Here is a 16,686-nt window from a genome sequence, read left to right as displayed (position 1 = left end):
GAGCAATTTAGTTTAACCTGTGCAAGGGATGGTCTAGACAGTATTTGGTCCTGCCATGAGGGCAGGGGACTGGACTCGATGACCTCTCGAGGTCCCTTCCAGTCCTAGTATTCTATGAGTTTAAATCTGACTATAGAAAAGGCCTCTAAAATGTAGTCCCTCAGCTCTAGTCTCTTACCTTCTGGAAACAAAAGTTTGAAACTGTTTGTTCTGATACACAAAATATATTTTCTCAAGCTGCAACCAGACACACAAAGGCTACATCTCCTTTACAAGTGAAGGGTGTGATTCCCATTCACACTAGCTTTCATAGAAATAACATTAATATAAATAGTGGAGCCATGATAACATGGATCACAGCTGCAGAGGCCCAATTTGTTCTTACTAAGCATGCACCCACTGGTTTTCATCTGCTTCTGCTATCCAGGTTACTGTGGCTACAGTGCAATTTATACTCATGCATACTTGTGCTAAGTCTCATTATGTGACTAGGGGAAACTACACACCTAGCTCATAGAGAATTAGCAGCTTAAAGCTGGCCAGCACTAGAAATGTTAAAATACATGTAACTGATTAACCATGTAACTGCTGAAGATTTCAGTGATTACACTGTTACACCCAAGGCGGCAGCCAGCTCCCTGGTTGCCAGTGTGTGCCAACTGGCTTTTGGTGCACACTGGCTCCTGCCTGCCACTCTGCTCCCGGGGAGCCAGCTCCTGCCCCATGCTGCTTCTCTGATACAGAAGCAGCAGTATGGAGTGGCAGGTGGATCCCCGGGGGGGAGTGCCCATGAGGAGCTGGCTTTTACGCCAGCTCCCTGCGCGTTCACCTGGCATTGGCTGCTGTCGGAAGACAGGATACTGGGTTAGATGGGCCATTGGTCTGACCCAGTCTGGCCGTTCTTATGATGGTAAAATGTACGCAGCAAAATTATAGGTAAGATTTTCAATTCCATGTTATGATGTTACCAGCAGTGCTCAAAACTAGACAGTTCTGCCTAGGCAGTTTTGCCTAGGCAGAAGTTGTTCAATAAGCCAAAGGAACATGTGGTTATCTCAATTTACATGCAAATAATTAACAGCGTCCTCAAGACAGCAGAGGGAGGGGATCGCAGGAAACAGCCCAATTTGAATTTCAGAAAACATATGAGGGGAACAAAAAAACAACAACAAAGAGCTTGGAGGTTCCTCTACCACCAGACTATGTTGCCTTCCTTGTGACTTTTATAAACTTTACTTGGAAGGGCAACATTCAGAAGAATCCATTTTAAATGTTGACTGGACTATCAAGGAATGGAGCAGAATACCCCATGTTATGTTCAAGGCAATAAAAGGCATCAGCACCTTTGGATCTCTGGGAGACATCCTGACTTAGGAAAGACGCAGTTTTAATCTTGCTGAAAGACTGTGGGTGAGACAGGCCCTCCCTCTTGAGCAAAAGTCTTAAACCAAGGCTTGCTAGATTAAGGTTTAGACTTACGTTTTTATTTGCTTATATTTATTTTTAAATTTACTTTAAATCTTATTTTCTTTCATTAATCAACTCGTTTCACTTTTAATATAAATCAATCCAGTGTTGTGTGTACACTGAATTGTTTGGTAACTCCAGTAAAAACAAACTGTTGACTCATAGGGCAACAAATCTTAATATATTGACTGTTCAGGAGAGAGCTATACACTGCAAAGCATATGTTTTAGGGAAAATCTGGGACTAGGTGTGCATTTGGGCCATTCTTCAAGTAGTAACCAAGGAAGTCAGCGTGTGACTGGTGTGTTGCTGGCAAACTGCTGGAGTTCAAGCTGCTGGACCACGGCCTGTGGCTACACTCAGTTGCTCAAGATGTAACCTGCATGCTGGTTGGAGAGCTATGAGCACCTGCACCCAAGCCTTCTCAGGCATCTAGGATTGCATGTCAGGCATTGACACAACCCTTACTGATCTGGACTGGCCCACAGAATGATTTTGTTCTTCGATGGAAATTGCTCTGTACCTCTCAACATTTAATGCTGATTTTACTCTAAAGAGTCAGACAGGGCATCATGAGGTGCTAGAAACTCATAGTAAGGCATTGTTATCTCAGTTCCATTTTCAGCTATGAAAGGGTCCAAGTGTGTGTCTCTTGAAGAAGAAAATAAGGGCAGGGACAGACACATGATTACTAGGTGTACTTTCTTTAAAACATTGTTACACTAAGTAACGCCTTCTAAAATCTGTGTACTATATGGCTATGTCTAGACTGTAAGCCTCTTTTGAAAGAGGCTTTTTCGAAAGCATCTTTTGAAAAAGCCTCTTTCAAAAAAGAGCGTCTAGATTGCAAGCAGTACTTTCGAAAAAGCAAGCCGCTTTTTCGAAAGAAAGCAGCGAGTGAGTCCGGATGCTCTCTTTCTAAAAAGCCCTGTTGGCATTCAAGAATGCCTTTTTTCGAAAGAGCACTTTCAAAAAAAGGCGTTCTTCCTCGTGAAATGAGGTTTACCGCCGTCGAAAGAAAAGTTGCGTTCTTTCGATTTAATTTCGAAAGAATGCGGCTGCAGTCTAGACGCAGGTGAAGTTTTTTCGAAAAAAGGCTACTTTTTTCGAAAAACCCCTGAGTCTGGACACAGCCTATGAGTTTAAGAGGAAAACATGTGCCATGTGAATGTGTGATCCCAAGATATGGATATAAGCTACACATGAAAATCTGTGCATTTACCAGAAGAAGACAGTCACAAAAGCCATATAACTCATTTCAACAATTTTTATACATGTATAAATATCAATTACAAATAAAACAGACAATAGAAGTACTATCCTAATCTCTGGTTGTCCCTTACAAAACTCAAAATTCACAATAATAAACAAATTAAACCAAGTAAGTCCATTACTAATAGTCCCACAACCATAATAAAAAAAAAATCAGAATAATTAAGAAGTCTATCCTATTCACATTCCAACCCTTCTCCACAAATGTTCAAGAAAATTTCTGTGTGTTGTAAATGGGTGTTAAAAATCCTGACCTACCAAACAAACCATTTATTTCTAATATATACCTTTGTTAAATTTTCTAGAGGAGTAGAAGCTGGGCTCAGCTCATGATGAGGAATGATGACATCTTTCCTTTGGACATCAAGTATAAGCTGTGCTACAAGCTTTTCCTGAAATCGCGTCCTTTTCCCCAAAGCACCTACAAAAATTAAGATATATTTATTGACTATCATGAAAAAACAGAATTTCTAGCATTTCTTGGAAAATGTGCAAACTTCATGTAAAATAAAAACAAAAGAAGTAACCTATTAAATCCAGGAGTTTTTATATATTTCTAATTATGGTTCTTAAAATATTGGACTTTAAACTTCAGGGCTCACTACTGGACACCTTTTAAAAAAATACAGATTGAACTTCTCTAGGCTCTTTCTGGTCTGACAACATCCGTAATCCATCATGATTTTAGTTAGCTGGATGTCCACTTATCATGGTTGTGGCCACATTGCCCATGGCCTCATAATGCTTGGTTACAGCTGTCAGCCCTGGCGCTCAGTGTTCTGTGCTGTTTTTTAGCTCTAATTTACCCCTAAATGCCCTCTAAGAGCCCAGTAAGCAATGGAAGCGTTGGTAATGTTGCTAGAGAATATCGACCACCCCCGTGGTTCAGCAAATTCTGTTTTGGCACCAGTCAGGTCCAGAGGGTGCCGGACTAGAGAAGTTCAACCTGTATTTATTTTCATGATGAAAAAAAGTTTAGTGAATAAAGACTATAGTCATTAAGTAATATTTGATACGTCCTTTTTAAAAAATGAAATCATTCTTAAAAAGCTTTAAAATTACATTTGCCAGTGGTTGCACATTTAACATAAAAACAAGACTTTTTTTGATGATGTAACATTCCTCCTATCCAGCCAAAACATGAGTGTCAAGTACATTTGTCTTATAATGCCAACAATTCCCACATATTCATTTAGTTTGTCTTCACAGTAGACATCCTTCATAATCCTTCGGATAGATTTATTGACAGAAACAATGATACTTTTCTTTTAGGAGTCTCTCTCCACGTTCAGTTCTGGGGCTATCCTAATGTTTGACTAAAGTAATAATTGAAGGTCCACGTATACTCAGTGCAGCAAACTATTTCTTTCCATTTAACAATAGTTTTTCTAGATTAAATCTTGAAACTTGAACGAGCAATTTCCCTAAAATCTCTTAAGGAAAACACGGTTATAGATGTTTTAGGTAAAAAACAAGGAACAGCTGACAAAAAAACCTGACATGCTGGGCTGTTGTGGGGTTTTTGGGTTTGTTTTTAGTCCCTTCACTTGTTAAACTTTTACGTTCTGATTTGACACTCATTTTTAAATACTTGTACAAAAATAATTTGGGTTAACTTTAGAAAAACCACTTTTGAATATCAAACAAGTACTGTAGTACATTCTGTACTAGAATGTTAACATCCACTTAATTCAAAACATAACAGAATGTCATGTCTTGGCTATAGCACCAATTTCATGTTACATTTTCAAAGTATATTGCAACCAGCTTTGTAACCATTTACTACTTAATCCTTTAAGTACTAAGACTCTCTGAAACAAATATGTGCTATTTAATTTATATTAAAATTAGGAAATAAATGATCCTATAAAATAGGGAATAATGAAGAAAGTACTGAGTCAGTTAGAAAGTCAAGGAATTAAATCCAAGTTGTGTTACACATGCTGCAGTTACACATGCTGCGGATTTATACTGCAGAGCCCATTGGGAAGCCTTCTGGGAGTGGGTCAGGCAATTGGCTCTGCCCACCCTGCTCCTTGAGAAGCTTTGCTGCAGGCTCTGCCTGCCAGCCCTGTTCTTGGGGAGGCAGCATATAACCTGCAGCAGGGGGAGGCTGGGCTGGGCCCTCCACAAATAGGAGCTGCCCCAGTAGGCCAGCCAGAGCAGCCCCTGCCTCTGGTGGGAGGACTAAGCTGGGCCTGCCAGGAGCAGAGAGCTGATCCAGCCCCTACTAGTTAACCAGAAACTTGAAGCCTCAGCAATCAACCATTTACATCCCTGCTACTGACATGGACTGGATTCAATTCAGTGTGACAGTTAAATTACAGGGGCCCCCGACTTGAGACGCGATCGGTTCTTGGGGAAGTGTCGCAAGTCAGGGGCGTCGTAATTTAAACCTGCATTTACGATAGGTACCATGTACCATCGTAAATGCGGGCTGAGGATTTAAGCTGAGGGTTTTCAGCCCCTTCCGCACCTACAAAAATGGTTTTAAGTGCGGAGGTTCACAACTCGGGCCATCATAACACAGGAGTTTCCTGTACCGATCATCAGAATCACTGGTTTCAATTTTTATGTCCAGTATTGTGAAGCAGGCCCCCAATTAGGTCACTGAATCAAGACCACAACTTGCTCCAATAACAGTTACATATTAGTCTAAGTCCTAGTCCAGTAATACATGAAACAATCTCATAATGTGGGAAGCCGATTTTCAAAAGATTAGCACCCACTATACAAAGAAACCAAAATAGAACCTTTTGTCCTTCCTGACAAATGATTGTGCTTGATCCACATTTCAGATTTCATATACTGGATAAAGTATTCTAGTTTTGATGCAAAAATAAGTGTGTTAAAAACTTTCAACTAAGATTACTGTGAATACTATAGATAATTTTCTTAGTTTCATGTGGAGAGATATATTTTTAAGATATTGTCTCATTGAGGCAGATATGAAATTTTTTACAAATTTGGGGAATTTTCCCTCTATTCCCAGGCTTCTCCATTTCCTCTGTAGTACTTCTGGAGTTACCACTGATAAACTATTGATTGATACACAATAGAAAAAACATTAAATGGAATAAAATCCACAATACAATAACTCTAAATATTTTAGTGGGTGTGTTGATTCTAATTTTTCTTCTGTACCCTTTCAACTCTATTTATAAGATAACAGATACACCAATTGTAACTGTACAGATACTAGTATAAAGTCAGAATATGCTATGAGCTCAAGAATCAAACCTCTCCCCACACTTACAATGAGCAGTTGCTCTTAACAAGCAAGCATTACCCAAACATTATCTCACCTTCTATTTTTTCTTGGCCATTAAAAAAATCTCAAGTCATAAAAAGCTAGCTAAAGAAGGTTTTCATAACGTTTGTAAACAAAACTTACCGGTCAAATTAATTTGTAGTTTCGTTATGTCTTTAGCTGCATTGAAATGCTTTTTAGCTTTTCTATATTCATAGTAATTCAAAAATGTATAGGCACATTCAAGATGAAACTGAACTGCCAAATGCCAACATTCATCATCTGTGAACAAAGTTTCCACATTTATCACTGCAAAATAAGAACAAAGAGAACAGAGACATAAGAACTCCTTCAAGGGAAGGGATTGCTAAGGAAAAACACGGACTGATAATCCCAAAAAAGAAAGCCTTATAAAAATAAATAAATAAATAAAATAAAATAAAATAAAATAAAATAAAATAAATACACACACACACACACACACACACACACACACAGGCCTCATTGACCTCAATATAGCAACGAATTTAGAAGCTTGCAAGTGGGTGTTAATAAGTTATCTGAATCTAATAAGAAATTTTTAAAAGGTCTATACTTTTTATTTAAGAATGTCCTTAAAGTTTTCTCTATGGGGACAGCCACACAAAAACTTTATCAGCTATAGGATAAAAATGAAGGACAGGTCAAATCTCCTCTTACATTTGACAGTAAAGCTACCCAGGAGTGATTTCTCACTGATTAATTACAGGTAGCCAATCAGTTGACATCCTCTTGGTGAAAGAGACAAGCCTATGTAATGTTACCTTTTTATAAAAATATTAATTCTTCAATTCAATGTCATAGGAAAAAGTGTTCAGGGAAAGAGCTGAATTTGATTTAGGACTCGTGCCGTGTTTTCAGAATGTAAATGGGATACTGAGAACAGGAGCCCCCTGGAGGGGGTAACTGAGGGTAACAAATCTGGTCTTTTCATAAAGATGTTTTTAATTCTCTTTCAGTCACTTGGGTGACCATGGCAATGGAGAAGAGTAAGAACACATCTATCACATCACCTTGAATGAAAATTATTTAGGAAATTCAGTTCCAAATATCTTGATAATTCAGTCATTGCAGCCTTTTCAACTGAACTTTTTCACAAGACGAGCTGGTACTGAGCTAGCTAGTTCACTTCAAGGGTGTCCAAAAGAACATGTGTGAGCAGTGACTTGGCAGGATACAACAATCAGCACAACTTTGGGTGGAGCAGCAGTAATAGCAAATTGACAGCTGGCTGGAGGAACTGGGCATTCACCTTATTGCCACTGAGTGTGGGGAGTGAAAGAAGCACCTGAATTACTTGAACAGGAAGGCCTAAGACGCCAACAGCTTGTTAGGGAAAGCCCCTGCCACTTTTCTGTTCTATAAGGAACTCAAACATATATTTTTCAAGTGCTTACGGTAATGACCAAATAGTTGCTCACCATGTGCTGTTGAATCCTTCCAGTCTCATCGTTAAGTGGAACAGTGACAAGAGCGATGATTTAGAAATATCAAGGATATCCCTCAAGACGCAAAAAGTCAAGGAAGAGGCCAAGCTGCAGAAGCCCATAAGGAGAATTTCAAAAATGGACTGGTGCATCAGCAAAGGCCAGTATTCCAAGCTGGAAAATTAAAAATGCAAGCCAGCACATCTTTCCAAAATATTCCCCCTCCCGTTGAAAGAGTAAGTCTACACTTTTAAAATGCAGGACATTTGAAATTATGTGCAATTATTTTTCTTCCCTCGATAATATGCCAGGCATTCCTCTGTGTTAGTGTGTGAGGAATAATGCCAAAGCCATGCCATTGTCACTACCCACCTTTATACCATACCACCTCCTCCATATTTCCCATCTTCCATAGAAATTTTGGAAGCTAAAAATCAGCATGCCTCTGTGTCTGTCTCTTTCATGATTACCTAGCAGGCAGACAATGTCCTGAGAAAGCAGGGAGTGGGAAGTCTAATTGTGGAAGGGGCTCGAGGGAACGGACACAACAAGGCTGAGAAAGAAGTTTCTGGTGCAGCCATGGGACCATGTGGAGGCAGGGAAAGGGAATAAGGGAATTTGTGTGCAGCCATCTTGGTCTTGTTAACAAGAGAACAAGAGTCAGGCTAAGTCTGTGGCCTGACAACGCGAGATCTGTAATTAGACGCTGCCTTTGCCTCTCGCCTCCATACGGAGATAAGGACAGAATGCGGACTCTGGTAAGGACCTTGAGATAAGGAGCATCTGGGTGGAACTAAATAACTGTTAGCCATTGGTGTTTGTAATGGGAAGGAGACTAATTGTTATTGTTATTATATCTAATAGACAGTATATAAACTGCTTCATAATTGCTTGTATTCGAAGATCTGCCTCGGGGGGGGGGGTCTTCCCCCCTGTCCGAACCAGTTTTTCCCTTACTGCAGCTCGTAATAAAACTGCCTCTGGCTACTTGTTGCTTACAAACTCAGAGTGAGAACAATGTTTTCTTCCACAATTTGGTGCCATGACTCAGATGGCAACGCCCGATTGAAGACAGCGACAGTGGCTGCAGACCGTCTCCCTTCACCCCCATGGCGCCAAACGAAAGGTAAGAGACCTTTTGAAATCTCTACTGGGGTGTGGAGGAGGACTGCCTGTAGGGTCGCCTGCTTCTTGTGGGCTCACGCCATCCGAACTTCTTGAATCTGCAACAAGGTCAGACGCAAAACGGTTCCAGGGAGGTTGTTTTGTTATCCCCGAGTAGGCCTAAGTTTATGCAGTGCTGGGAACTGCTGTGGTTTTGGTGGTGCCGCCCCTGGTACGGGAAGAAAATTGTATTGCGTCTGGACATAAGGCACCTGGGTTTATTCAGTGCTGGGAACTGCTGTGGTTCTGGGGGGAACAGTGTTGTTTGCCGCCCCAAATATGGATGAGGTCCATAAAGAGAGATGCATCTAAAAGTGGGAAAATTTCTGTGTGAAAAGCATGCTGAGTGTGAATGTAATGAGTGGAGTGTGAATGCCACTGCCCAGATCTCTGAAAAGTAAGCTGATTCCAGCCACACCAGGGCTCTCCCACAAGGGAGTTCTGAATGCAAGGGGGTCAGCCGAACCTCGAGACCGAGCAGATATGTGAGGGAGTGACGACTCCCCTTATTTCATGAGCTGCTGATAAGGTCTGACACTCTAGACCCAGCAGACCCCTTCTTTGGAGTGTGTAGATTTAGTTTCCTATAAGCCACTGAACGGATGGGGAGTGGACAGGATACTCCCCTGAATGACTAAAATGGATGGGGATCAGTCTAAGCATACCCCCCGGACTGCTGAAAGGGACCCCTGCATACTACATGTACGTGCATCATAGTCCAAGGACCTGTAAGCATTTGACAGATTGACAGAGAAAGAAATTAAAGCCCTGAGGGATGAGATTGAAGCTCAGAAAAGCAAAAATCCGCCCTGCAGTGAGAAATGTAACTTACACGCAAGTGCACAGCCTCTCCCAAGCTTAGGGGGGAATTTGGCCCAACATTACCCCCTCTACTCCTCTCTATGCCCAGCCCTATATGGGCCCTTACCACACATTACTGAAGATAGAGAAGAGGCACAGAAGATAATTGAAAGGTATCAGATCTTCCCTTTGGAAGAACGGGTTCTAGTTACAAATCTGTCCGATCCAAAGCAAAACACTGAGTTTTGGAATAGACGTAACAGCTTGTGGGAAATATTCCTCCAAATTCTCAAGGAAGGAATGCCTGCCGACCATCAAGCCATACTGGCCGGCCCTAGGCATTTTGGTTGGAAACATATACACAGATCACAACGCAGGAGTAGGAAAGGGGTGCCAAGCAACTTTAGGAGATTCTCAAGCACTTGTTAGCGAATAGATAACTACAGCCTCTCTGGCTGGAATCGCAGGCTACCCAAGGATGTTTCACAACGCACAAGTGGGGGCCGTCCAGAAAAAAAAAAAAAAAAAAAAAAACAGTTAAAACCTTTCCCTCACACACTGTTATAATAGGCTTGAGGGCATGGGAGGAGGTAACCTAAAAGTGAATTTGAAGATGTAATCACTAGAAGCTAAATCTGCCCTAACAAGGAGACACATTCTGCAAAATAAATCTCCTTACAGAGCATGGTCGAGCGATCCACCCCAGAGTCAGCAGCATAGATCAACTGCTGCAGCATGGATGTTATGAAAACCCTATACTGAGAAGTTTAAAATTAGTAATAGCTGACTGCAATAATACACATTTGGATTTACCTATTGAAAAGAATTAGGAGGTGAGGGGACTAATGGGAAAGCCCGCCCTCCTTACCAAATTAATACTGGACAAACCTGTGTCATTGAAAAAAGGTCATTTAGCAGGAATCAGGACAAATCATTGTTTTAAGAATCCAAGCCCTGAAACTTCACTGTGTCTCTGTTCAAGGCTGAGTTGATAACACTTTTGGCTTGCCTTCAAATCAAACATTATATGTGAATACAGGCTGCCTGGCTATTTCAAAGGAATATAAAACACCCGTCCCCTCAAGTAAATTGTCCAAATACAAACAAAATATTTATAAGCGCCCATTTAACAAAATTTAATGTCAATGTTATTATTACTATATTCTTAATAAGTAACACTGTATATGATTCTTTTCAGGAAAAGAAAAGCTTTTTGCTTGCTGGAACAATAACTGACCAACACCTTGTGCTAAGGAAAAGCATTATAGCTTCACACATTAAGCCTGATCTGTAGTACAAGAGGGAAACTGAGGCATGCCACTGTTGGGGAGGGCTAGCAACTCAGAGGTAATTCGAGGGAGTGAAAGGTAACGAGTACCGATGAAGCGCCCTTGTTCTCGTAAAGTTGTATCTCACTCGCCCATGGAAGTGGTAAGGAACTAGCTATAACCGATTCCCCTAACAGATCTTAGGCAGTATTTTAAGATATAATGGGCCACCCCGACGGGGATAGAAATGTTTTCTTGTCTTTCAGATCATAAGAAAGCGCTGGTGCCAGCTGAAGAAAAACAACAAACAACAACAACAACAAAAAACCATGGTTCTGTGTCATGACATAATAAGTTTGTGTTCTGTCCAAGTTTGTCTTGTGTGTCTTAATTGTAATACGTATTGCAAATATGGTTGTGTGTAGGATATTGTTTTAATGAAAGGATAATTTGAGTAAAGCAGAAGCATTAATTTAAACCAACAAAATTAATAATTGGGCCCAATAAATTGGCAACTCTAAACTTAGTCAATTGACAACTTTAAAATTTAGTGAAAGGATAATAGTTTAGTAATTGTTTAGGCGAGGAGAATGTTAACAATGTCTCAACAGGTGAACAAAAAAGGAACTGGAAGGAAGCAAGGGGTGCATCACATGAACAGAAGGACTGGGAGTGGGGTACCAGCCCTCTCCCCCACCGGATTGGTTTTGCTTTAATGGCTACACAAATGAAATATTTAGCTTCTGTAAATTTGCACACCAACCATAAAAGTGGTTTGGCCAGAGATAATAAGAAATCTATAAGTAACAACACGGGCAAGTGGGACATCAGCATATTTAAGTAAAAATGCCCACAACAATGAGGAAACTAGTAACTTCACCATTGCAATAACAGCTACTTGCCCTGCTACTCATTGGTGCCTGATGCCTTAAAAGGCCTCAAGAATTATGGAATTGCATGGGTTCCTATTAACAATTAAACATCTGTGAACCATGCTTGGTCCTATAAGAGAAACAGTGACTCTAGTCAAAGTAACCAGACTTCAAGTCATGTACATAGAACAAATACATGCTAATAGCAATGGGAAATACATGGCCTTGGGCCACCCCTCATTCACACAATTATTTTGTTTATTGTAACAACATGAACACTACGAGGACAAAGAATACACAGTCCTCTGAGTTAAAGTTTGTATGGAATATTGTGGGAAAGAAGCTAAACACTGACATCAGGCCACTGAAGTTGGACCTACTGACTCCCACTGGGGCTTACCACTTAAAGCCCAGACAAAGGTAACCCCTGAGGCATGGCTGTCATTTGTTAAACAAAGGCCATTGCTAATTTGCCCTCATTTGGATATTATTAACCAGGTCCTTAAGGACAAAATAGAGCCTCCCAATTGTGCATCATGCCCTGAACAGACCCATCTCAGAACCAGGACAACTGTCACTGGTCCTTACCTTGGTGATGTTCCACACTGGTATAGACCAGCTGTGTGCTAGACTGGCTAACCAAATTGGCAAGTGCCTGATAAGGCAACGAAGGGGCCTAGCAGATACCATCGCAGATTGGTTTGGGCCTGGAAACTCTGTCAGCAACACTTATGTCATAGCCCAGAAATTGTATGAGAATCCAGGCTGGTAGATGCAGTAATATCCAGTGTCCGTAAAGGCCTAGACACCAGCCAAGTTAATCAAATGATCCTAAATAGTTTGAAGGATCTGTCCAGCTCTGTGTCCACTTCCAGATATTTGGACCAGAGACTAACTGGATTGCTAATTAATGGAACTAAATTAAAGAAATTAGAAGGCCAGTATTGAAGAATAGGATAGCTTTGACCACCCAGCCCTTATGGTGGTGAGTCCCCATCTCCCCCGTGCCTACCCATGGGAGTAGGAAAGTAGAGAATCCATGAGGACCCAAAGACCCACCTGGTCAGTCCATAGTATAACCTTTTGTTTTTGGCCCCTCTGGGGATTCCTCACTCATAGACTCATAGACTTTAAGGTCAGAAGGGACCATTATGATCATCTAGTCTGACCCCCTGCACAGTGCAGGCCACAAAATCTCACCCACCCCTCCTAGAATAATCCTCTCACCTATATCTCAGATATTGAAGCCTTCAAATACTTTGAAGACCCCAAGATGCAGAGAATCCTCTAGCTGTGATCTGTACCCCATGCTACAGAGGAAGGCGAAAAACCTCCAGGGCCTCTGCCAATCTACCCTGGAGGAAAATTCCTTCCCGACCCCAAATATGGCGATCAGCTAAACCCTGAGCATGTGGGCAAGACTCATCAGCCAGACACCCAGAAAGTTCTCTATAGTAACTCCTATCATCCCTCCATTGACCTATTTCCCACTGATAATGAATGGTCAATTAGTTACCAAGATCATGTTATCTCATCAAACCATTCCCTTCATAAACCCATCTAGTTTAAACTTGAAACTAGATAGATCTTTTGCCCCCACTACTTCCCTTGGAAGGCCGTTCCAGAACTTCACTCCTCTAATGGTTAGAAACCTTCATCTAATCTCAAGTCTAAGCTTCCTACTAGCCAGCTTATATCCATTTGTTCTTGTGTCCACATTGGTATTAAACTTAAATAATTCCTCTCCCTCCCTGGTATTTATCCCTCTAATATATTTAAAAAGTGCAATCATGTCCCCCCTCAGCCTTCTTTTGGTTAAGGTAAACAAGCCAAGCTCCTTGAGTCTCCTTTCATAAGACAGGTTTTCCATTCCTCGGATCATCCTAGTGGCCCTTCTTTGTACCTGTTCCAGTTTGAATTCATCCTTCTTAAACACGGGAGGCCAGAACTGCACACAGTATTCCAAATGGGGTCTCACCAATGCCTAGTATAATGGGACTAACACCTCCTTATCCCTACTGGAAATACCTTGCCTAATACATCCCAAGATCGTATTAGCCTTTTTCACGGCCATGTCACAATGGCGGCTCATAGTCATTCTATAATCAACCAGGACTCCGAGGTCCTTCTCCTCCTCCGTTACTTCCAACTGATGTGTCCCCAGCTTGTAACTAAAATTCTTGTTATTAATCCCTAAATGCATAACCTTACACTTCTCACTATTAAATTTCATCCTATTGCTATCACTCCAATTTACAAGATCATCCAGATCTTCCTGTATGATATCCTGATCCTTTTCTGAATTGGCAATAGCTCCCAACTTTGTGTCATCTGCAAATTTTATTAGGACACTTCCACTTTTGGTGCCAAGATCAGCGATAAAAAGATTAAATAAAATTGGCCCCAAAACTGATCCCTGAGGAACTCCGCTAGTAACCTTCCTCCAACCTGACAGTTCACCTTTCAGTATGACCTGCTGTAGTCTCCCCTTTAACCAGTTGCTTATCCACCTCTCAACTTTCATATTAATCCCTATCTTTTCCAATTTAAGCAATAATTCCCCACGTGGTACTGTATCAAATGCCTTACTAAAGTCGAGGTAGATTAGATCCACTGCATTTCCTTTATCTAAAAAATCTGTTACTTTCTCAAAAAAGGAGATCAGGTTGGTTTGGCACGATCTACCTTTTGTAAAACCATGTTGTAATTTGTCCCAATTGCCATTAGCCTCAATGTCTCTAACTTCTTTCTCCTTCAAAATTTTTTCCAGGATCTTACATACTACAGATGTCAAACTAACAGGCCTATAGTTACCCAGGTCGCTTTTTTTCCCTTTCTTAAAAATCGGAACTATATTAGCAATTCTCCAGTCAAATGGTACAACCCCTGAGTTTAGAGATTTATTAAAAATTTTTGCTAATGGACTTGCAAGTTCATGTGCCAGTTCCTTTAATATTCTTGGATGAAGACCATCTGGGCCCCCCGATTTACTCCCATTAAGCTGTTCAGATCAGATCAGAATGGTAACCTCCCTGCCTGTACCAAAGCAGGAGCATATAGAGTCAAGGGCATTGCTTATTCTGAAGGTGTGGGAGCCTTCCTATACCCAGGGATTGTTGCACCTACTTAGATAAGGAAATTTTATGTACCTGCCCATTTAACATCATGACGAATCTGCCTAGGTTTGATGTGGTTGTCTCAGAGAAACAAAAACATCGAGCTGGTCCAAATAAACGGTACCTACTGGTGTTTGACTACCTAGACAGATCACTCCATCCTGCCCCTCTACATATCCGTCTGTGTGCATAACAGCCCCTCGCCGGATGATCCTGACCGTTAATGGAATGTGGCTCTATCGCACTTCGGCAGTGATGAGTAACCTAACATGAGATTCTGAGTGGCACGGCGGAAGTAAGTACCTAGAGGAGGGTTTACTGGCCCTGCAGGCAAAGATCGAGGAGTTGGTGGCCAATGCCCAAAGATATATCGAGGCTGGCCGACTGAGGTACACACAGATAGGGAAACACCATGGACCATGCCAAACACCTACCTCTGCAGCACTCAACCAGGCAGTAGAGGTCAAACCTATAATCATGGGCAGCGCCAGTAAGGCGACGAAATATCTTGGGGATGGATTTGAATAGCGTTTGCCAAATTATGTGGGAAGTTTTGATTTTAACATTCATAATAGTGCTGGTGCTGTACTGGCACTTCCAGAGTAAATTAAAACCCCTTAAATTGTTGTATTTAACCTGGTGGGTTAAGGAAAACCCCAAAGTCAAGAGAAAGGAACTATAGGAGTAAATTGAGGCAGTCCATGGTATCTTGCTGAGAACTGACAAACTCAAATCATTAGGTCAGCCTGAGAAACATACACTACAATAGTTACTGTGACCCTGGTTCCCCTGGCAACCACATTCCAAAAGGGCCTCACTTTGATAAGGCTGGTACCAAACAACCGCGCGGGATTGTTTTTACGGTTTGCTTTATTCCTAGGAAATAACGTTGGTTCCAAAGAAGCTAGCTGGCTTTTAGCTCAGAGTATAGAGACTCTTATGTCCATCAGCGAAAGACTGCTCTAGAAAGACCTTTACCAAGTTTTGCTAAAGTGAAGTGCCAAGAACTGACTGTTGGCCAATGCTTCTCACTGCAAAAAGATCCCTCCATCTCGAAATGATCCTACCCCGATTGCTGATAAGCCTCTCTCTTCTGGTCCTGCTTTCCTACCTGCTGGACACCAGAAGAACCAAAATATTACAGGGTGATGTGCTGGTAACCTCTCCCCTGCATGATGCTGAACCACGACTGTTTCAAGAAAAAAAAGAGAGGAAAAGTCTGCTCCTCTGACATCGCCAAAGCCCAAAGATTTCTTACTGCAAAAGGACATTAAGAACTGACCTTGGTGAAAGAAGCGAAGTATTGTATATTGCCAAGGAGAAACTTGTGGGAGTGGTTTGGGTTTCTCTCTTTGACCTGGACTCTGTGCTTATGGACAGGTACCATCAGCATGTACCTGCCCTCCCTAATTTGGTTATTAATTATAATATGTTGTATGATATTACTAAAATTATAGAACAGCCCCATCATAGAATTATATTGGGGATATTAATGATTATATTGCTTTTGCTTATTAAAGGTTTCATATTTGATTGTTGTTGTAAAAGATGTAGTAATAGAAATAGCTTTTATGTTTGTACTAATTATGTAATGTTTAATGAAAATAAAGGTTTAGAAAGGTAGTTGTGCTGTAAGCATATAAGGGGGGATTGTGGAGGCAGGAAAAGGGAATAAGGGAATTTGTGTGCAGCCATCTTGGTCTTGTTAACAAGAGAGCAAGAGTCAGGCTAAGTCTGTGGCCTGACTACGCGAGATCTGTAATTAGACGCTGCCTTTGCCTCTCGCCTTCATACGGAGATAAGGACAGAATGCTGACTCTGGCAGGGACCTTGAGATAAGGAGCATCTGGGTGGAACTAAATAACTGTTAGCCATTGGTGTTTGTAATGGGAAGGAGACTAATTGTTATTGTTATTATATCTAATAGACAGTATATAAACTGCTTCATAATTGCTTGTATTCGAAGATCTGCCTCGGGGGGCAGGGGGGGAGTGGGCTTCCTCCCTGTCC

The 16,686-nt window shown here is 41.3% G+C and overlaps 1 protein-coding gene across 3 annotated transcripts in view; it reads right to left on the bottom strand.

Annotated features, from left to right (window-relative positions):
- TTC27 (tetratricopeptide repeat domain 27) overlaps positions 1 to 16,686 on the bottom strand; it is a 174,329-nt gene that overhangs the window by 133,083 nt on the left and 24,560 nt on the right. For all 3 annotated transcript variants that reach the window (XM_006131309.5, XM_006131310.5, XM_025188780.3), the window contains exons 6-7: positions 6,134 to 6,298; positions 3,027 to 3,160 (exon numbers count right to left, since the gene is read on the bottom strand). In XM_006131309.5, the coding sequence (XP_006131371.3) occupies positions 3,027 to 3,160; positions 6,134 to 6,298 (299 nt within the window). The remainder of the gene's footprint in view (positions 1 to 3,026; positions 3,161 to 6,133; positions 6,299 to 16,686) is intronic.

The sequence above is a fragment of the Pelodiscus sinensis genome, chromosome 3 (genome assembly GCF_052426305.1).
Source record: "Pelodiscus sinensis isolate ZL-2025 chromosome 3, ASM5242630v1, whole genome shotgun sequence".
In the NCBI taxonomy this organism is placed as follows: domain Eukaryota; kingdom Metazoa; phylum Chordata; order Testudines; family Trionychidae; genus Pelodiscus; species Pelodiscus sinensis.
Note: the sequence above shows the minus strand (reverse complement) of the source record. Positions and strands in the feature narration are given on the sequence as shown.